General features: G+C 37.9%; 1 protein-coding gene across 1 annotated transcript; it reads right to left on the bottom strand.

The window, feature by feature from the left end:
- Positions 1-281: 281 nt before the first annotated feature.
- On the bottom strand, positions 282-22,754 carry LOC121507797 (probable polypeptide N-acetylgalactosaminyltransferase 8). Its single transcript, XM_041784137.1, has 12 exons — positions 22,577-22,754; positions 21,395-21,520; positions 15,178-15,514; positions 12,602-12,768; positions 12,102-12,288; positions 5,110-5,307; positions 4,835-4,949; positions 4,412-4,597; positions 2,507-2,644; positions 802-894; positions 490-660; positions 282-401 (listed from the first exon to the last, which is right to left on the bottom strand). Exons 1-12 carry the CDS (start codon positions 22,752-22,754, stop codon positions 282-284), a joined length of 2,016 nt encoding a protein of 671 aa, XP_041640071.1.
- Between the last annotated feature and the right edge of the window lie 414 nt (positions 22,755-23,168).

Genomic DNA, 23,168 nt, shown 5'->3' with positions numbered 1-23,168 from the left:
TGTCTGCTCAAGTTGAAAATAAGCGTCAGTTTGAGGAAGAAAGGTCCCAAATAGGAAAAAAAATCAAGTGTAAACTCTGTTTTGTAAACTCCCTATGAATATATGTACAAAAGAAACTGCAAACTCCCTCTCTCTCAGATTCGTGCTGAATGAACACAGGAGTCAAAACAGTTATCAAAGTCAATTAAGTATCCTATCAGTTTTACACATACAAGAAGTTAATGGCACTAAAAAATTGAATTAAAAAACAGAGTTGCCTTCTTGCCCTTCATCAATGTCCTTCAGAATGCTTTTATAATGTTTTGGATTTCCCATCTTTGCCCAGAGCATTCCTGTAAAAGTAGTATTCCCTTTTTGATCTCCAGACATCTCTTCGTCTCTCTGTTCTTTATCTCTTTGCCCTGAAAAACAGAATATCATATCATCTGCATACAACAGAAGATATCATATCATCTGCATACAAAAAAAAAATCAATGATTACAATATACCTGAGTGAAGTCCCAGTAAATCCCCATCCCTTTCTGTAAAGCCTCTTTGCAGTCATAAAGCCCAGGCAGGGTTTCTGTCTTCCCGATGTCACATAAACAACGGTTGTTGTTATACTTATGGGACTTGATGCCTCCGACGTAGATCTCACCAGATTTGCGATAGTAAGAGTTCTGAAAATCAAAAAAAAAAAAACAAACAAAAAGGAAGCAGGTTCATCATCTCTGTTCGTAGCATACACCCTTGCTAAGATTTTGATCCCCAGTTGTACCTTTTAGGTTGCTCATTTGTCTTACATTTTAGATTTTACTTACTTGAGGTCCATAATAGTGGCAACCATAGGCGATAGGAGTGTGACCTGGAACCGGGCCTTGGTCCATGCACATATTGGCATCAATATTCTTCATCTGTGAGTGATAGAGTTGGCTTGTTATAGAGCACAATGTGGCATGATCTTTCAGTCAAATTGTATGTGAAAAACATCTGTTTATCACTTGCTGTAGCTAGCATTTCAATTATTTATAATCAGATTTTTACCTCCGCCAAGGTGATCGGGTGGGTTTGTACGTTTGTTAGTTTGTTTGTTAGTTAGTTTGTTAGCAACATAACTCAAAAAGTTATGGACGGATTTTGATGAAATTTTCAGGAAATGTCAGAAATGGCATAAGGAAGAACTGCTTAGATTTTGGGAGTTTTTAAGTATTACCAGATTTTTGAAGCTTTTATTTTATACCCAGACAACCTCTGTGTGTTTATCAGTTTTGCAATGCAAGAGCTTAGTACCCAAGCCTGCTTTGCAAAATCATGACAAAAACAGAGAGGCTTTCTGGGTAAAAAAAAAAAAAAAAAAAAAGTTAAATGCTTCAAAAGTTTTCAATAGTGCATACGTTGGAGGCAACATTGTATTGTGGCCCGTTTTTACTTAAAACTCACTAAATTCTGTGAAGAAACTGTACCCACCTTTTACACTGCATAGCCTAGCTTCCTGGCCAGTATAACCAATGAGTCCTTCTTAAAGAAGCAGTGCTCACTGAAATTAGTAGAGGCTAATGCCACTTCTACTGCTAGGTACATCATATGGCCCAACATCAAAAATACTGAAATACCCCTTTAACAATGAGCTTGATGCTCATTATTGTGTTTTTAAACCATGATAAGCCATTTCTAGCGACAGTCAAAGTTATGTTTAGCAGTCAGGATTAGCCCTATTGGCTTAAATCCTTAGCTCACTGTGCTAAGCTTCTCATTTTGGGGTGTGACATGCTTCAGCTCACATAGTATCTAACATTGCACATCCTGTGATATGACTGTTATGCACGTGTGCATCACTATCACAGTTGTGAGTCAATAAATCGTTCAACCATCAGTCTTGCTTATAGTTCTACAAAAGAAAGGCTAAATCTACTTTCAGAAGAGGGGGTTTGCATTTTTAGAAATAAACAACAATAAATAAAATGGATGTTTTGTTGGGTATTTAAAAGGGACATATTATGCAAAAATCACTTTTTCAGGGTTTTCTAAAAAGAATTTGTGCCCCTTGCCTGCCCGCAATCCCAACTAGCTAAAACAGCTAAAATAAGCCATTCTCAGATTTTCCCCCCATGATGTCATGTGGGGAGTAAGCCGCCCCCCCCCCCCAGGTTTAGTTGGCCCTCAGTAGTCAGGGACAGAGTCAGACAGCTCAGTAGCATTTAAAGCCACAGACACAGAAGCAACTCATTCTGAGCAGGGCTGAAACAGAGGGGTTTTTTAGACATGCAAAAATCCAATACTGGAGTGTTTTTCAGCGACAAACTTCACAGGCATGTTTTGGGGACCTCTGAGAACAATATTAACCCGTCTTAATAGGGTAAAATATGTCCCCTTTAAGTTTGAAATGACAGATAACCATAACATAAATTCAGGATGGACCATTACTTTTCTAATCTCCATGGACCCCTTATGACCCTAGGCCTTAGAATCCACCTTTTTGCCCACAAATGTCTGTTACCAACATAAATGAAACTGAACTAAACTTACTCCACCAAAAGCCACCAGGTTGTCCAAGGGATCCAACTTAGGATATACATTTTCCAGGTACCATTTAAAAGGTTTGCATTTCAGCCTTTCTCTGAGTTTCTTCCTCTCTGAGACGTCCCCGATGTCTATTCCGTGATTCTGCAGAAGGAAAAATATACAATGGTTTGTTTGCAATGATTGAAAACAGGGGTGTCAAACTCAATCACAGAGGGGGCCAGATTCTGAATTAAGGTCTAGACTGAGGGCCTAACAGGGTCTACATTTAACTAAACTGTCATCCTCAGTTTTGCCAGTAAAAAAAAAAAAAACAAAAAAAAAAAAAACAAAAGGGGAAAAAATTGCACTGATGATAAATGATTTTGAGATTTAAAAAGTCGAAATGATCAGTTAAAAGGTTTGAAATCTGTGAAAAAAAGTCAGACTTATTAGTTTAAAAGGTCAAAACACAAAATTAGATGTTCAAATAATGCTTTTGAAAACCAACTATATATAATAAAGAAAGTCAAAATCATGTTTTAAAGGCAAACATATGACTTAGAATTAAAATGAGGCACCTGAAAGGTCAAAATATGAGTTAAAAAGTGAAACTCATAATTTAAAAAAGCCAAAATGATAAGATAAAGCCAAAATTAAAAGTTGAAAAGGTGAAAATAAAAGACAAAACCTCAAAATAATAAATTGAAAATAGTAAAAATATGAGAAATAGTCAAAATAATAAATTTGAAAGGTCTAAATATGGGATAAAGAGTGAAAAAAAATTAAAAAGTCAAAATATGAGATAAAAAGTCAAAATTATAAATTAAGAAAGGCAAAATTATAAGATTAAGTCAAATTATTAGTTGAAAAGGTCAAAATATGAGATAAAAAGTGAAATTAATAATTTGAAAAAGCCAAAGTTATAAGATAAAGTCAAAATTACAATTTGAAAAGGTGGAAAAATGAGACAAAAAGTCAAAATAATAAATTTGAAAGGTCTAAATGTGGAATAAAAAGTGAAAAAAATAAAATTACAACGTTAAAAGATGAGATAAAAAGTCAAAATTATAAATTGAAAAAGGCAAATTATAAGATTAAGTTACAATCATAAGCTGAAAAGGTTAAAATATGAAATAAAACTCCAAATAATAGATTGAAGTCATCATTGTGCGATGCAAAACTGAAATATGAAATGAAAGCACAGATTAGTTTTTTCCCACATTTCTCTGATTATTTTTACATCACATTTTTATGACTTAAGGATATATGATATCATATTAAGTTTACATTTTTATACTGGACGAAATGTGCAAACCTCATATTTTAGGGTCAGTTATAAGAATATGATATGATCTTGCAGGCTGGGTGTTACTGTACCACAGGCCGGATTTGGCCCCTTGGCCTTGAGTTTGACACCCCTGATCTAACATGAAAAAAATAATTACATTACTGGAGTCCAAGTACACATAATGGATAAATCCTTGTATCTTTTTTAAATGTCTGCACTGAGCTCAAACCTTGCACGTGTACTTGTCTTATTTCTGCTCGGAAATATTTTGTTTCACTTAATTGAAGCCACATTTGCAACAAATCCTAAAAAAAAAAACATCTTATTGCAAGTAAAAGGCTTAAAGAATTCCATCATATTTAAAAATATGCACATGGTACAAGTTAACTAATCTTGTTGAGTGCCTTAAAATGAAATATCCATGTCTGGATTATTATAATTATCTTAATGTATTTTCCTTTTTTCTTTGTTTATCTTAAAATCAGAAGCTTATCTGGACTTGTAAGCTGAATTTGGCTTTTATTAAGTGTAATCAAATATTTATGGTGTAAATGTTACAAGTTTGCTTGCTTGGATTTGAGCCTTTCCAGTGTAGGAGTATGCTTTCTCCCATTTAGAGTTGGTTCTTAAATATGAAGTACCTCAAACGGGATGTTCCAGGCTAGGTTCACGTTGTGCTTGTACTCATCCATCCAAACTTCTGCCACTCTCAGGGCGTTTCTCTTCATGGCCCTGCTGAGGTCAGGCATGTAGGGCTTGTGGTGCCTCTCGATGTGGGCGATTTTAGAGCATGGCACTACTTCTACACTCCCTCCACATGTCCATACCTACGTGAAGACAAACAACAAAACAATAATGTTAGTAAGGGAGGTAGAGCCCTCAGTTATCAGGCTCTTCTGCTTTGGAATCAGGGTCCAGGAGGCAGATGTTTTTATCAGTACTATGTAAGGAAAATCCTCTCTTTCTGCCATACTTCCTCCTGCAGCAATCTTATTTATATTTCCAAGCTGGCCTGTGGTTTTGCCATCAGCTATAAGGTTTCAAGAACAGAGAAGTCAACTCACTCGAACTCCTAGCTCAACATTTTCCCCTCCGTAAACATTCATCCCTTCATCAAGACCTCCAATTTCTCCAAGGAACTTCCTGTCAGCCACAAAGATGCCCATGACAGATGGACTCCTGAAGCCACAGAGGAGGAATGTTACTATGCAGGGACATATTGTACACAGCTCATCAGGTCAAGGCTCGACACTGTTAATGATGCTTCTGCACTATCAGTTCATACAGTGTTACCTTTGTTTAATAATGATATAAAAAAGAAGTGAAGATGTCCGCTCACTTTCCGGGTAATGAGTTGTCCATGAGCTTATAGTAGTCAGGAGAAAACGACTCATACATGCACCATAGAGCCCAGTCGAAGGCGTGTGCGTTAGCCATGTAGGGAACCACCTGGAGGTCATCGAAGTTGACTCTGTCGAACACCGGAGACACCACCACTGTCCGGTCTGCCTTTATCTGTGTCAGCAGAGGTTCAGCCCTTCATGAAGGACAGAGAGAAGAGAGGCTTCGTCATTCATTTTCTTGATTCAAGACTGCCGTGTTTCTAAAGCAGGGTACACACATAAGGATTTTCTAAATCTAAGAGATGTTTTATCTGTTAGAGACCCACACATGAAGATAAAAAATCAGGCGTTGAACAGTTTTGACCGTACTGTGTGTGGTGTGCTCTGATAATCTCAACACAGCACACCACACACATCATGACTCTGTCCCACCACCGATCTAGAATCTCATCCTCCAAGACAGAAATCTCGCGTGATCACACGTGATCTAACAAAAACAAAGAAGAAACGTAGCAACAACTGGAAAACACAACACACAACATGGAAGAGGACATACAAGAAGAGGGAATGATGGTATTCTTGGGACTATTTTTAACAGAAAAATCCTGAACTAAAAAAAGTAAAGACTGAGGAGAAAATCCTGGAGACAGCGCAAACACGGACTTTATGATGCTTTAGCAGGTTAGCCATGATTGTTTTCATTTATGCCTGCTTCCTTGTTACTCAATCAGCTTGCTTCTTGATTGGCTATATTCTGTGCCACGTCACAATTCACGGAGTCACGACTCGGGAGTTGTCGGCTTTCCCACACACAAATATTTACGATTGTCAGCCCCGACCGTTTTTGGAGCTGATTATCAGGGCAAATTCACTCTTAACACACCTCAGACCACAGGATAATCTTATAAGACATAAGATAATCAGGCGTTTGCCATCCTTGGTCGGGAAGGGGGAAAATCGGACAAAAACAGCCCGATTATCTTTATGTGTGTACCCCGCTTAATAGTGAACTGGTTCTGCAGAAGTCTGAGGGTATCCACAGCTGCTCTACAGGAGCTGGATATTGTTGTAAACCAGTGCCATTGCTTCCTCATTTCACCTTTTGAACCCCAAGCCAGTTTTTGCTATTTTTGGTCCTCCTGTATTTTTTATGCTAAAATGCATGTAGAACCTTAACCCTTTTAAGCTCAATCAAGTTATAGACGTCTAGTTCATCAGGACAACCTGGAAGATGTGTGCCAGGCAGACCACGTAAAAGCACAATGCATAAATCAAATTTCTTAGAAATGCGTACAAATCACACCCAGATCAACAAACACAAAACCTACTTGCATCTGACTTTAACTCCTTCAGGAGTTCAAGTTTTACCTGCTAATGAACAAACAACAGAAACTCTCACCATCATTTATCTCTGTACAACCAATTCACATTTTGCACAACTGTGGTATTCCAGTGCCTAAAATGCACATGAATCCCATTTTAGGGGGGCAAACATCCTGTTTTAATTCTTTGGGCCACAGAGGACTATTACCTCTCAGCTTTCCTTACTTGCAGACAACTATCTTGTCTCTTGTTCATCTTTGGCTGGCTCTGATAGGTGACTTCCACAAAGAAAACAATAGAAGAAGAATAGGGAGAACTGTGATAGGCTGACAGGAAGTTGTTGCCTTTTACTTCCAGTGTCAGAATATAGGACTGATAGCAACACTGCTAAGTTTTTCATCGTGCAAAAGCGTGAAGCACTTTGTGCCTGGATTAAAAATGTTCTGAAAGGGATATAAACACCAGGAGCCGTCTGTAGATTGATAAAAAGGTAAGCTTCAGATCACAATTTACTCCACAGAGATCTGTCTTGTGGTTTCTGAGATGTTGGAAACAAAACTCGTTCTTCTGGGATCATCTGTGATCCAGCAGGGAGGGTTATTTCTCCTTAGAGATCTATGAACATGCAGAGAACAAAAAACCTTGTTGGTTTATGGCCTCCATGTGTAGTGTCAGGACTTTAAAACACACCAGCAAACACTGAAGGAACATTTTAAGAGTGGAGAGACTTCATACTGAGGCCATGCTTGCACAAAAAAACAGCATTTTAGGGGAAAAGTAAATAAAAAAGGAAAAAAAGAAAAAGGATCAGCTCATTTTTAAGACAAAAACTCAACATTTTTGAGATTATTAAGTTATAAATTTACAACGAACCGAACTCAAAATTTGAGGGCTCAAGTTGTAACTATGAGGAAAAATTGCTTAAACATTTTAAGTCTAAAAATGTAAATTTACAAGACCCTAAAATTAAAATTTTATAAATTATAAAGTCAAAAACTGCATTCAAACCCTCAGAGGGAGCGTCATTGATGTAATCAGATGGAGTTTACGCCATAGCAGTGGGAGCAGTCTGAGCAGCCCCCCACCCCGATTGCCTCACATTCAGTCTAATGATCTTGCTCAAGGGCTTTAAGCCATCATTGTCTAAGAGAAGCTTTTCTGCAGATCAGACTGGTGTTCAACAGGGATTAGACAGGAGCTGCATCAACACGTTGCAAAAATACACAACTGTTTAAACAGGGAGGGGTCTTCCTTAAAAGCTCTGAAACAAAGATGTCCTTGTTATGCTCTCTTTACTCAGTCTCACCCTCTACTTGATGGTTGTGTGTAAAAAAGAAAAACTCAACATCGCTGGCCTTATGAGGATTTTTCATTGAACTAAACAACATATTTTGCATAAAAGTTTCTGGTGTAAAGTGGATCTCACTTTATGAATTAAGTTGGCATAACTCAAAGTGATAAGTCTGAGGTCAAGCCACGTCTAAACGTCATTGCATGCATGCTTTGTGCTAAGAAGGGGGTCTCCATGGCAAATCTGCAGGGGTTTTCTTCCACATGCTCCTATCTCTCCTGTTCTATTTTACTGGATCGCGTCTTGCTGGATCATGCTGTCCCTGAGGTATTATTTTGTTTGAATATATTTACCTTGGAATCACCGTGAATCACAAATTTTGATACAGTATTCAGTTTGTTGTGTTTGGGCTGTGCTGCTGCCAGGTTCATGTGGCTGGAACAAGTAGTGAGTTCACAGCTTTGTTAGCTTATTGTTTGATAAAATAAATAAATAACAATAATTATAAAACTGTTTTAAACTATTATTATAGTAATTTAGACAGTGTTGTGTTTTTGGTCCAGTGTTGCTTTTATATTTCAGAGCACTTTGATATATTTAAATGCTTTAGAGATTGTAAACTCTAGATGTTAGCGCGTGGAGCTAATAGCTAATTCGCCATGCTAATAGCTAACCTGTGATGCTAATATTGAGCCAGAGGTAATAACAGCTTCTAATTCATAGTGTTTATGTTGAGCTGTGTCCTTTATCTCTTTAGGTGTGAGGCTAATGAATGCTAATCTTAAAGCTAATTGCTAATCGGTGAAGCAGCAGAGACAGTGCAGTGAAACCTTAAAGGGCATTTCACCTACATTTTTAACATAAATGCATTAACTTTTGGGCTAATTGGCCACTTAATGGGTTTAAGTCAAATAAATATGCAGTTAAGAGATTTATTTAGGTGAAAATATCATTACTAAGCTAATTTGCAGTGGCTATTCAAATTATGTTCATGATGAAAATGTTAAAATCTACAAGAAAAATACTTCAACAAATAAAATTAGTGATTTAAAAAGATAAATAATTAGAAAAGATAATCTGTTGGCACAACTTTTACTGTGTGCTATTTTTAATTTGTAGAAATTAAGAGTTGGAGTTGGTCTCAAAACCCAAAAATGTAGTGCAATAGGTTTAAGAAGTCTAATTTGCGATGTCGACTGTTGAAAAAAGCACAAAAAAAAGACAAACAGCAGATACAAAGAGATTAAGAATGCACAAACTGTACATTTACGGTACAAGATGCCATTCTAAGCAAATGTGTGTGACACAGCGGTGTTTAAAGAGAAAATGTCAACCTACTCCCAGGATGACAAGGCTGAAAAAGTCAGGAGCTGCATTCATTCATGTGGATCTGTTCCCTGTGTCTCACCACAGCATTACTGGAAAATTTTTTATTTCATTTGAGTAATGAAAGTTCATTAAGCCATTCCACTGCAGCACAGAAATACAGAGACAAACAACTAGGCACACTCACACCTAAGGCCAAGTTAGAGTCATCAGTTAACCTCTTCTGTGCAACATTATCACAACTTTCCACGGCAATGGCAGGCACTAAACCTGTGCTAACTGGACTTCTGAGATGCTTACATGTACATGCAGTAGCTCTGCCACCTTGATGATGAATAGAGATGCTTGAATGAAGGGAAATTGTCATTACAGAGCATTGTTAGGAAGAAATCTGCTTATCAAGGACATTGATGTTGTCTCCCACTATGCCTGCACAGTGAAGGACAGACTACTGTTGACATGGAGTGATTTTTACAGCCAATAACATTGCAGTTTTGCATTTTTACATGGATGATGTTTTTGAGAACACTAGTGTTTGGATTATTTTGACGATGAAGGAGGAAAACACCAGTTTTTAAAAGATATGGCCTGCATGTAGATTAGGACTTAGTCTTTTCCTCGGTTCTACCATTGCTCTGACCTGCATCACTACTGCACTCTTGCTTTTAACCCAACACCACCCCAACGTCCACCTGTGGGCTCTAATGGATGCTGTCACACCACTCCTCAAATACTGCATGTAAAATAAATCTGCAAGGAGTGATGAGCTGGGGCCCAGAAAACACAGATATAATGCTGCAATAAACATTTACACCAGTGATACTCAACGTGTGGCTCTGGAGCCACATGTGGCTCTTTTGTGATTATTTGTGACTCTTTTATGCCTTAATTTAAAATAATATTCCCCCAGAAAACCTTAAAAAAGGAAACTTTTTGCCCGTTTTTCACCATTTTTTGCCACTTTTCTCCATTAAAGCTAACTTTTGCCAATAAATACCAATTTTTTCCAACTTTTTAGCTAATTTTTGCAACTTTTTTGCCCCTTTTCACACATTTTTCTCCCGTTTCACTTTTTTTTTTTTTGCAAATTTCCCCCATTACAGCTACCTTTTGCCATTAAACACCACTTTTTTCCTATTTTTCTACCCTGTTTTACCACTTTTTTTGGCCAATTTTGGAAAAATTGGTGCCCTTTTCTTTTACCATTTTTTGCCCATTTAAGCTATTTTTGACATGAAATACCACTTATTTCCTATTTTTTGCCCATTTTTGCCACTCTTGACTGCTTTTTGCCTATTTTAGTCACTTTTTACTCATTTTTTTGCCACATTAATGCCAATTTGGACCATTTTTAGCCCATTTAAGCTACCTGTTGCCATGAAATACCACTTGTTTCCTATGTCTTGCCTATTTTAGCTACTCATGACTGCTTTTTTTTTTTTTTTGGCTTATTTTAGTCACTTTCTACTCTTTTTTTTTTGCCACGTTTATGCCAATTTTTTTGCCACCTGTAACCCTGTAACTTCTCACCCATTTTTGCTATGTTGTGACCCCTTTTCAACTTTTTCTCCTCATTTTTGCCCCTTTTCACACATTGTTGCTGCTTTTTGACCATTTTTGCCACCTTTAACTTATGTTTTTGCTTCTTCAAGCTGTTTTTGCCACTTTTCACCACTTAGATTGTGGCTCTTGCATTTTGTGCTCTTGTATTTTTTAGGGGTGCACGATAACTATCGGGCCGATAGTTATCGGGCCGGTAACAGGAAATTATTACGTCATTCTTATCGATCCGATATCATTACGACAAGCCCCGATAACATATATATTTTTGTCAGCACGGCAGTGCTGGCATTTGTTTTCTTTCTCACGAGACTACACATTCCAAAACAGCAGGTGGCGCCGCAGTACATGACCTGCTATTAAAGCACCAGAAAAGAAGAGAAAGTAGCAGCACCTGTGCTAAAATGCTCACAACATGGTGGCGTTATTCAGTATTTACGGGGAGGATAACACGGCCGTGTGTGTAGAATTTGCCCTGCAAAGGTCGCAAAGAGTAGAAAGAAGTCCTCGACGGATCTTACAAGTCACTCAAGAGTCATCATCCTAACGACGTTAAAACAAAGCGGCAACAGCCACTAGCCTCAGCCGCAGGCATTAGCAGGCATTGAAAACTGCAGAAAGCTTGCCTGAGCCAAAAGGCGCAACGCTATAACAACAAAATCAGTCTTACAGTCTCCTGATCAATCGCTACTTTCATAGACGTGTACCTGCCTGCTCTGTTTGACGTGGTTTCATTCAGTCTGATCGACGTTAGGAACAAAAGTTAGCCACAGACCACGGTGGACTTTACATTCTTAACCTATCTCTGATATGACTTATGTCAGTGCATAATTTTAATCTTTATGTCAAACATCAGCTTGCTTTAATTCTGGCTTAAGCAAAAAAAAAAAAAAAAAAAAAAAAAAACCCAGACCCCCAAATATCTCCATTTGTTAAGCATAACAGCCTGTTATCATTTGGTTTTATGGGGGAAAACCGTCTGTCAGTTGTTTGTGTATGTTGTACTTGGTACACAAATGTTTAACTAAGAAAAGTGAACTATAATAACAGTTATAAAGTCAGAATAGTTCTTTGTTTTTTGAAAAACATGAGTGATATTCATTAAAATGAGATATAAATATCTTTACTCACTACATATTAACCCCTTCTTACCCCAGATGTGCATTAACACATCAAATAAACTTCTTTTGTTAAATCAACAATTGAAAAAAATATATCGGTTATTATCGGTTATCGGCCATCAGGAGTAGGAAATTATCGGTTATCGATATCGGTTCAGAAAAATAGTTATCGTGCATCACTAGTATTTTTCAACAATTTGGCTCTTTGGTTGAGTAGGGTTGAGTAACACTGGTTTACACGATTATAAACACGAGTTTAGTCTGAAATATTTTCAATTTCAGGTTCTGCTGTTGAACTTTAGGGTGACCACACATACAGCCTATTTATAACACAAACCATAGTCACAGTATGTCTTTGCAGTCCTACCACATCTCATGTACTTCAATGTGTGCGTCCAGGATAGCCACCACGTCAGCAGTAGCAGCTCTCCACCCAGAAGCCCTTGCAGCAGCAAGGCCTTTCTGCTCGTTGTGCCTCACTCTTGTGATCTTAATATTTGGATTCTGCTGCTCCAGTGACTTCACATATACATCAAGGTTTTCTTTTAGGTCCTCTGAATAAAAACAGAAGACGGGCATTAGTTAAAGGTCATTAGAAAAGCAGGTTTAGCAATGTAAGGACAGAAGTCAAAGAGGTTCCACTTTTGTGGCACAGAGATTATTTTAACACAAAGGCCCAGTGCTGATTGAATTTAATCCTGGTTTTGCAGTTATAGTTGGTGTACATGGTTGAAGATTTGCAGCTTTGATAGTTCCAGTTTTGAGCCTGTGCTGCTCCTGAGTGATCTGGATATCCTTTAAATACAACAAAAGCCTTTGTTTGTTGAGGTTTAGTTTGCATCATCTGATCTTTTGTAACCAACAAACCATTAACGCTATGGTCATCCACCATTATAATCTCCTTCAGCAGGTCCTTAGGGGTGCGGTTGACAATGCTGCGCAGGGCTCTCTTGAGAATAGACAGAGCCTCGTCCAGGTAGATCAGCACCACTCCCAGAGTGGGCAGATCCTTTGGATAGCTCTTCTCTGCACATCTGATCAGAAGGGAAAGATTTTAAAACTGTGTTAGCATTAAACTATCTCTGAAAAGACAAATCATATGCTTTAACAGAAAGGTAAAGAATATATATGATCAACAAGTAACTATGTCACTGCCAGACTTTGTTTTTTTAATTCAGAAACATAGTCTGGCAGTTACATTCATGAAATAACCACATTGCAAACATTCACTGAGAAACATTTCATTAGGAAAAGGTCAGGGGTAACATCCAGGATTCATTTATGCATAGACCCATTTTTGAAGCAATTACACAAACAGTGGCTTGCTCTAGCTTTTTTAGCTTCAACCTTTAGTAACATAGCTATGCTAGCTTTATAATTAGGATGACCACATAAGCCAATGAATGTAGCGAAGTTAACTTTAGCAACGAGAGCTTAGGGAAACATAGCTAAAGCTAACTAGCTATGTAGATGATGTATCCACATAGCTTGCATAGGTGCGAAGGATGCATGATATTATCGGTCTGGTATTGGCAGATATTAGCTTTAAAAGGCAAATATCGGTATCAGTAGATATCAAAATTTTTGCAGATATTTACATCTGATATTTTGCCTGTGTATTTCAGCATATATCGACTGTCAATTTTGTCCATATATACTAATAAATGAGTGGAGTTTTAGTCTGAACCAACAGACCTATGTCAGGTGTGGTCTTTTTCTTTATTCATCCTCATTCTTAAAACTTAAAAGTGTTTTTAAAGGACTAAAAAATTTTTCCTTGGTCATCCTTTTACCTTAAGGTGTCCAAAAGGACTGACATTTTTTGTCTGAATAGGGTATTTAAATATCAGTATCGATCTTGGTATTGGCTAAAATAAATCTGTAAGTATAGCATATCGGATATCGGCAAAAATCCAATATCGTGCTTCCCCAATAGGTACATTGTGATTTTAGATTTAGCTACCTCAAGTCTGTCAGCTCTCTGAGCAACATAGTGCCATTATCTATAACTGAGATGGCTTTAGCAAACATAGCTAAAGCTAACTTACTTACATAGATAATGTTGATACATCGCTAATGTAATTGCTTAATGAGCTTAGCTTTAGCTGTGACAGCTACATAGCATTGTAATCTATAGCTTAGATAACTTTAATGACATGAGCTTTATCGAACACAGCTAACGTAGCTATTAAGAGAATGTAGCAGCATAGCTTACCTGAATGCTTTGTGAGCATAGCAGTAGCAACTTTGCTGCATTAGCAATGTTGAGTAACTAAGCTGCGTTGCCATGCTAGCTACATTGCACTATGTTGGCTTTAGCAATATAAGCTTGAGGAAATGTAGCTAAACTAACTTGCTAAGTAGAAAACCATATGCACATAGCTTGCATAGGTGCATTGTGAGTAAAGCTTTAGCTACGTTAGCTACATCAGCTATGTTAGCTATATTGTACTGTTATCTGTAGATAAAATGGCTTTGGTAAGATGAGCTTTAGCAAACATAACTTAAGCTAGCTTACCTGCAAAGATAATGCAGGTACATAGCTAACATCAATGCGTTGTGAGCTTAGCTTTAGCAGTGATAGCTACATAGCTATGTTAGCTACACGCTAAGCTATGCTAAGTTAGCTTTAGCAATTTGAGCTTTAGGAAACTAAGCTAAAGATTGCACAGCTATGTAGGTAAAGTAGATACTTGAGTAGCTACTTTGTGAGCCTAGTTTTACATATGTTAGCCCCGTCAGCTAACAGAGCTAGCCCTAAAGGGAAGTTTATTCCAATTTTATTTTGCAAGTTTTAAGTTTAATTTGTGTTCTTAGAAGTATGGCATCACAGATGAATAGCCTGTGAGTGGCCGTCAGAGATGAAAGGACCAATCAGAGCAACGAAACGTGACATAGTTGATGTGAGCTACATAATACAGGCGCAACAGTCAGCTGTTATAACTGATAACTATCAGTAAACAATCAGCCGGTTATGACTGAAAGCCAGTCTTTCAATAATCAGCTATGGCAGTCACTTGTGTCAATATTTGGATATACTCTATGTGGACAATGGAGTCCATCCTGTGACTATGGACATTGCTAAGCACTGTTTAAACACCAATAAGTCTTTTCCTACTTTTATGATTACCATGCAGCTCAAAGGATAAAATTAGTCCATGCTGTATGGATTTAGAGTTGCCTTTACTGATCTTATCAATACTGAGTACGCTGTAGTTTAAGGTTTGTGTTCAGATCTCCTGCAAACATGCTAGAATGCTCCTGAATCATGCCAAAGACCACCTCTTTAAGTGGGCTCATGAATGATGTCTGTACACTGATGGAATGAACCAGATTGTTGTGTCAGGGGCATTTGGATCGGGCCTGGGTCCCTAATGTGAAACTACCCTGACATATATGAGTGCTTGAAGTGTTATGATAGCATAAAGTCATAAAAGCTTTACCGTGGACTCCTGGTATCTGGCAGAGCTCGATCCAATGGAAGACGATTGCTGAGGAAAACATTATATCCATACTTCTGAAACAATTCCTGTGCCTCTGTTTGTTCATCCTCGGTTAGATTCACCCCCCACGTTCTAAACAGGGCTGAGTCAGGGAACAGTATTTTAGGCTTTTTGCCTTTTATGGCCTGGATTTTTGTTTCAGTTTTCTCTTTCTGCTTGGGCTGATTTTTGACAGGTTGGTGACTATCCTCAGCAGATTTTCTTTGTGCATCCTTTTGCTTCTCAAGTAACTTCTGCATGGCATCCTGCTTTTTTTCAAAAGCACTGAGAGCTTTATCTGGAAAGAAAAAGAGAAATCAAATATGGCAGACAGATCAAAACCAGCCAGGGTAAAGATCACTTTCTGCAAGATACACTCAACTAAAATCCAAGACCAAATTACAAGCTATAACCTAAGAATGAAGGGCCTTGTGCACTAATATCTTCTTAAAAGAGAGAAGACAAAGATTCATTAAGCTGTCATAACCAGTCTAATAGATCACAAGTGCAGCAGCTGATGTTGTCGATGTTATTATGCACTAAACTAACCAGTGAATGTTGAGCAACACATTTCAAATCATAAATTGTGTCATGCAATACATGTTAAGCCAAAAAATACCGATATAAAATCTGGCACTTGCAAAGAGAAACTGTAGGAAGCAGAGCAAAAGCGCATGCAGGGACATGTGGATAGCAGGGTTTAAATAACTAAGGTAAATAAAATAAAGCCATGTTTTCCCATGAGCTGAAATCTGCTAAAAGAGATGCACTATTTTAACCCATACAGACTGTGAAAAACACAGTTATCACCCTAAATTACATATATACCATTTTACATGGGATTAGAATCATATGTGGACCTTTGTGCGTTGAATGGTTGGTATTTTGCCCTGTAATTTTTACTCTGCAAATTACAGACGTGATCCATTTGTTCAAAAATTAGAAACAGATATTCTTTGCAATTTTTAAAAATTACCAGAGGTCCCTAGATAATTCTGGTCCCATGTGAATAGGGTATAGGCGACATTTCTTAGAACTGGAAAATCCCTCAGAGAGCACAGACCTCCGCCAAAGAAGCTCAGCCCTATCTCCCAATAGGGTGCCAACAGATGCACTGACAGTCTCACCCATGGTGTCACCGGACGACTTAAAGTCATGAGGGTGAATATTCCTCTATTCCTCCCAGCATTGTGAGTATTGTCTCTACAATTCGCTGTCTTTCTCTCTGTAACACTTGTCTCCTCAACCGGGCGTGCATCTTTCAAACTCTATCCACCTTATTCCTAGTCCCCATGATTCTTTGCATGAAATATGGGCTCAACTTCAGGTCCCTTCTATCTAAATGGGACTTCGAATTGAATACGAGTTGTGAAACGCGATTTTTAGAGCAATTTGGACATTAAAATATGTAATATTCAACTGCTTCACCTCAATTGGGACAAGATTATTATTTCTCTGCCCTCTACTAAAGAGTACAAAGTGACGACATTACCTTGGATAACCCAGACAAGCATATTTAGCTAACTTTATTAGCCTCATATCAGTATAGTAATACATGATCACGTTTTGTTAAATGAGTTTGAAGACCACCTTCTGATAACATTTCTAGTTTGTGGGGTTGCTGAAATCCTTATTCCACCAACTAATCCCTCTTAAAATGTGGGAATTGCATTAAATAAAATGATCCATGACTGAAGTTGTCAGCTCTTCAGTTTGGTAAATGTCAAGTTTTGAATCAATGATGAATTAATATTGAAAGAATTACATCCCAAATGCATTTAAACAGTGAACAGCATGTTTAAAACACTGTTGTTGAAGACATATATTTAACTTTGTCCCATGATTAGTACCACAACCGAAGCAACAGGTACTGAGCATTACAGAAAATATTATTTAAACATTCAGCTCTTTTAACTTTTTTGACTTAACAAAAATGAAGCAGTATTTATTGCAGCAAATATTTATTTCAGAACAACCACTGTTGACGCTAAATCACTTTAGTAATCCCTTGGAAGAATTGTGTTTTGCTATTATTGCTAGTGTACGGGAAGTTCCAACCGCACTTATAGCAGTAGACCCCCCAAGAATAATGTAGTATCCACCTTATTTACTTACTTACTGCTTACAAAATAAACAATGTGAACATGTGATTTCAAAAATATATCAACATTTACAAATTTGCGGTGAATTTCTATCAAACAACTGTCATTCTTAGTTAGCATCTATCGTTAGCTGCTGTATGAAATTACATGTAATCATGTACAGTGCTTAACAAATGCATCATGAAGTGCTTTAATGCGGACTCTTTCATTTTCAGTGAGCTCTCCACATTTTACCATTTTGAACAGGAATGAGGAATTTCAAACTGAATTCACCCAAATTTGAGCTGGCTCACAGGGCTTCTCTGAGAAGTCAGAAATGAATCAAGCATAACATTCAACCACTAAAACTCATTTTTCTGTTCAGGATTGTAAGTAAATAACTCTAATTTGACATATTAATCAAGAAATATTAATGTGCTTCACTATTTTTTCAGGGTTTTTTTGTAAAACAGTAAATTTGAAAATTCATGGATAACAATAATAATGATTTTTTAGCATTAAAAATATCATTTCAGTTAAAGAGCTTCTACATATTGGTGTATTAACCATTGCAGAAACATAAAAAATTATTTGGTAATTACCAATGCTGTTAATTTAGGGCAGCTGTGGCATAAACCTTACTTTGGTTAGGTTTAGGGTGGTCTAATAAATTTGTTAAGCATTGTACTTCCGCCTTAGCAACTGGAGTTTCACCCATATTCAGATATACAGTAGCGGCCCTAGGATTAAGGTGGATAAACTCCAAAACTTTGAATGGAAACACAACCAAAAGCTGCTGCTGGGATTTTAGTTACTCATGTCCACCATCTCCTGGTGTAAAGTTGTAACAACAGTAGAAAAGCACTCGGAGAGTGCAGGCGTCCGCCATTAGCCCTATCTCCCAATAATAAAGAATCCTTTAAAAAAATTCTTGGATCCAGACAGTGATCTGGATCACTCCCAAAATCTAATCAGTTCTTCCTCATGCCATTTCTGACATTTTATAAATATTTCATGAAAATCCGTCCATGACTATTTGAGTTATGTTGCTAACAACCAAACTAACTAACAGACAAACTAACTAACCAACAAACTACCTAACAAACCTAGCCGATCACATAATCTCCTTGGCGGAGATAATTAAAGGGTGAAACATCCAAAGGGAGTGACTGCTGTTGAAGGAAATGTAAATGACACGGCTAATTTGTGACTGTCAGCTGACTGTGTACACAGATGGCATTGTTCCAGCAGCTTATCAAAGATGTTTTCCATAATGACCCTTTGTGAAGTTTGTTAGTTTAACAACCACACACCAGATGTGAAATACATTAAAAACCAAACGGAATTAAACAGCCATAGATCCGCTTGGCTGAAAGCCACATTTACACAGTCACAGTCTGAAATGAAACACTTGGGCAACTTTCACTTTTATCATCAGTTGAAGGATCAACAACAGATTTCAACTGTCCCAGCTGATTTGACGGACATTTTTGTCTCCATGCAATGACAAGAACACATACAGTCGCTAGAAAAAGTATGTGAACCCTCTGAGATTTCTTGGATTTATGCATAAATTGGTCATCAAATGTGCTCCGATCTTCTTCTAATTCACAACAATAGACAACCACAGTCTGCTTAAACTAATACTGCACAAAAATGATATGTTTTCATGTTTTTATTGAAAAAAACCATGTAAACATTCACAGTGCAGGGTGGAAAAAGTATGTGAACCCCTAGGCTAATAACTATTTGACCCTCTTTTGGCAGTAATAACCTCAACCAAACATTTCCTGTAGCTGCAGATCAGACCTGCACAACGGTCAGGAGGAATTTTGGACCATTCCTCTTTACAAAACTGTTTCAGTTCAGCAATATTATTCGGATGTCTCTTGAGGTCATGCCACAGCATCTCAATCGAGTTGATGTCAGAACTCTGACTGGGCCACTCCAGAAGGCATATTTTCCTCTGTTTTCCTCTATGCTTTGGGTCGTTGTCCTGTTGCATCACCCATCCTCTGTTGAGCTTCAGTTGGCGGACAGATGATCTTAAGTTTTCCTGTAAAATGTCTCGATAAAATTGGGAATTCATTTTTCCATCAATGACAGCAATCAGTCCAGGCCCTGAGGCAGCAAAGCAGCCCCAAACCATGATGGCCTCTCCACCATATTTCACAGTTGGGATGAGGTTTTGATGTTGGTGTGCTGTGCCTTTTTTTCTCCACACATAGCGTTGTGTGTCCCTTCAAAACAACTCAATTTTGGTTTCATCTATGGACAGAATATTTTGCCAGTAGTGCTGTGGAACATCCAGGTGCTCTTTCACAAACTTTAAATGTGCAGCAATGTTTTTTTTTTTAGACAGCAGTGGCTTCCTCTGTGGTGTCCTCCCATGAACGCCATTCTTGTTTAATATTTTACTTATTGTAGATTTGTCAACACAAATGTTAGCATGTGCCAGACTTCTGTAAGTCTTTAGCTGACACTCTAGGATTCTTCTTCACCTCAATGAGCATTCTGCGCTGTGCTCTTGCAGTCATCTTTACAGGACGACCACGCCTAGGGAGAGTAGCAACAGTGCTGAGTCTTCTCCATTTGTAGACAGTCTGTCTTACCATGGACACATGAACATCAAGGCTTTTAGAGATACTTTTGTAACCCTTTCCTGCTTCATGCAAGTTAACAATTTTTGATCGTAGGTCTTCTGAGAGCTCTTTTGTGCCAGGCATGGTTCACATCAGGCAATGCTTCTTGAGAAGAGCAAACTCAAAACTGGTGTGTGTTTTTTATAAGGCAGGGCAGCTTTAACCAACACATCCAATCTCATCACATTGATTGGACTCCAGGTTGGCTGACTCCTGGCTCCAGTTAGCTCTTGGAGAAGTCATAAGCGTAGGGGTTCACGTACTATTTTCACCCTGCACTGTGAATGTTTACATGGTTTGTTCAATAAAAACATGAAAACATATCATTTTTTGTGCGGTATTAGTTTAAGCAGACTGTGTTTGTCTATTGTTGTGAATTAGATGAAAATCAGAACACATTTGATGACCAATTTATGCAGAAATCCAAGAAATCGCAGTGGGTTCACATACTTTTTCTAGTGACTGTAGTACAAGTTAGGAATAGGTGGTAATATGATAATATCATAATACCTGGGTACAGGGGTGTACAGGGCCCCTAGAAAGAATATTACACAGGGCCCCCCTTAGCAGGCTAGCAAAGCAACAAATGTTGCTTTGTTTTTATTAATATTTATGCATTTTGATGTATTTTTTAACCATTGTTTCCCAATTTATGAGAATTTTCTTTACAATGGCTAAATTAAATTTACTATTATTACTCTTTTTTAATAGTTTGTCCATGTCTCTGTGTTTATGTAAAGCGTTTTTGGGTTTCTTGAAAGGTGCTATATAAATTCAAGATATTATTATTATTATTATTATTATTATACTAATAATAATTTTTATTTTGTAGTGCTGGACCACACTATTTGGACATTTTAAGAGAGGGCCCCCCCAGAATTGTATTTTACTGTATTAGATACAAATTTCAGTCTGTTGACCTATTCATTGAGTCACTTTTCACTTTTTAAAATCTGTCCACATCTTTTTGAGTTATGTTACCAACAAACAAACTAACTAACAAACTGTGCGGATCACATAACCTCCTTGGCGGAGGTAATTAAACAGTGAAAAAGGTCAGAGGTCGAATCTGGGATTAGATTATGTTAAAACCCAGATAAGAAGTAGCACACGAACAATAGCTTGGTATAGCCTTGTTAGCTTTAGCAAAAACTGACATAGCTATGCTAGCGAGGTAATTAAGATTGCTGGCTAATGTAGCTAAGTTAAGTTTTGGCAGTGTGAGCTTTGGTAAACATAGCTAAAGCTAGAGTAGCTATGTAGATAATGTAGTTTATGTAGCTACTTTATGAGCTTAGCTTTAGCTGTGTTAGCTATATAGCTACATTATCAGCATAGCTTATGCGGCTAATGAAGCTACATAAGCTAAGTAGAATGTTTTCATGGAGGACATTCTCTTTTCTGTAATGCCAGGTCAGGTATGGGAGCTATGCTGGTTTGGCCTTGGTCCTGTACAGCTCTGGCCATCATCCAGATCTGCACCAGGCCCATGCCCCATCTCCAGGTATCCCCCTAGCACACGTGGTTGCCCCCAGCATTTGGACCAGCCCACTGGGTCCTGGGCATTCAGTATGCAGAGAGCTGGATCAGGTCCGGGAAAGCACACCAGGTGCTCACAAAAGCACAGCCGGTGTTCCTGTGTCAAGCAGCTTGACCCCGCCCATCCATGTTCTCCTGAGCACGTCAGCATTATGACACGGTGTTACCAACGACACCCAAAGATGTGGCAAAGAGAAGACGTCACAAGGGAGTCCAGCTGGCATCTCTGGCCATCAGTACATGCCCAGGCCTCACAAGGGTATAATAAGACCAGGAGGACCAAGGACTGAAAAGACTCTGACTTTGCACTGTAAAGTCTATGGTATCAGCATGCAACTTTGATAGATAGTTGCCTTAAAAACCTTTTGAATATGATGTGAAAAATGATTTTCAATATGCCCTCCAGTGGATTATCGGTTGCCAAAAAAATGCCTCTTTTGTTAAATGTGATACACAAAAAATAGATGTGAAATTCTACAAACAAATCAGATCCAAAAAACAAGAATTTTCTGGCTTTTATTTGAAATGTCAGCCTTTACAAAGTTAACTTTGAACTTTTGGTTTCATCTGATTTTATTTGAGAGAGTCTGAGACATGAATATATTTTTTCTTGTGCACACATATGAAGGGTTGTGCTATTAGAGCGGGCTACAAAAAATATTCAATGCACAAATTATTATGATGTGAAAGAAAATAAAACTTACCCTTTCAAAAATACATGCAGCCAGAAAATTGTACTTTTATTCCAACATGTATTAACTTTTGCTCATCTAATCTGAGATTCAAATCTAAAAAAAATATGAAAATATCAATAAAAATTGATTGCTTTTAATAAGGCTATCTGAAAGGTATAACTGAAAGTACTCAGTCAAAGATTTCCTCTTGACATGGACATGACACAAGCAGACAAAATTTATCAATGCATGCTGAATGCATGTAAAATTAGATATAGGGATCAACAGAAACTGGATGAAATGAATGGATATTTAACTGTCCCACTTACCTTTAAACACATTCACATCATCAATAGTAAGAAAGAAAGCATACTAAACAATTAAATACAAAGGAAAAGCTATCACTAAATTAAAGTGAACTCACAGAGTTTGCTGATGTCTGCCTCCAGGTCAGAAAAACCTCTGGCGTTGTGCAGCGTGTCCACATCTTTGACCGGCTCCTCTTTCTGTTCATATCTGACTCTAAAAAACAAACCAGTGTAGAGGAGAAGCCCAATCCCCACCAGTGGGAACGCCACTCGCTTTAACTTCAGAAGTCTCATTCTGTAATCACCTGCTGGCCTATGAAAGAGAAAAAAGGCCTCTCACATTTACACTGCCTACTTCACCAGACCGCTGCAGAGACAGACATGATGACACCCGTCCTGAAACGGAGTTAATGGCTGGCTTAGGTGGAAGCTCCTCTCCCTCTGATCTGATGCTGCCCTTATTTGAAGAAGGTGTTAGTGTAAACACAGGCTTGACGACACATGGCTTTACTTGCTCTTGCCTCTGTTTACCACCAAGGAAAGAAAAGAGGAAGAAAATCGAGACGTGACTGATGGGTAGACTTTCTGCTTTATTTTAAGAGGGTAGTTTGTGGGTCTCTCAGATTCAGGTGCAGCATCTTTTTGGGCCTATCTGCATGTGGTTTGTGGGTCTTACTGCCTTCAGTTCCTGCCATGTGATCATTGGTT

Source organism: Cheilinus undulatus, linkage group 4 (genome assembly GCF_018320785.1).
Source record: "Cheilinus undulatus linkage group 4, ASM1832078v1, whole genome shotgun sequence".
Lineage (NCBI taxonomy): Eukaryota > Metazoa > Chordata > Actinopteri > Labriformes > Labridae > Cheilinus > Cheilinus undulatus.
This window is presented reverse-complemented; position numbering and strand designations above follow the sequence as displayed.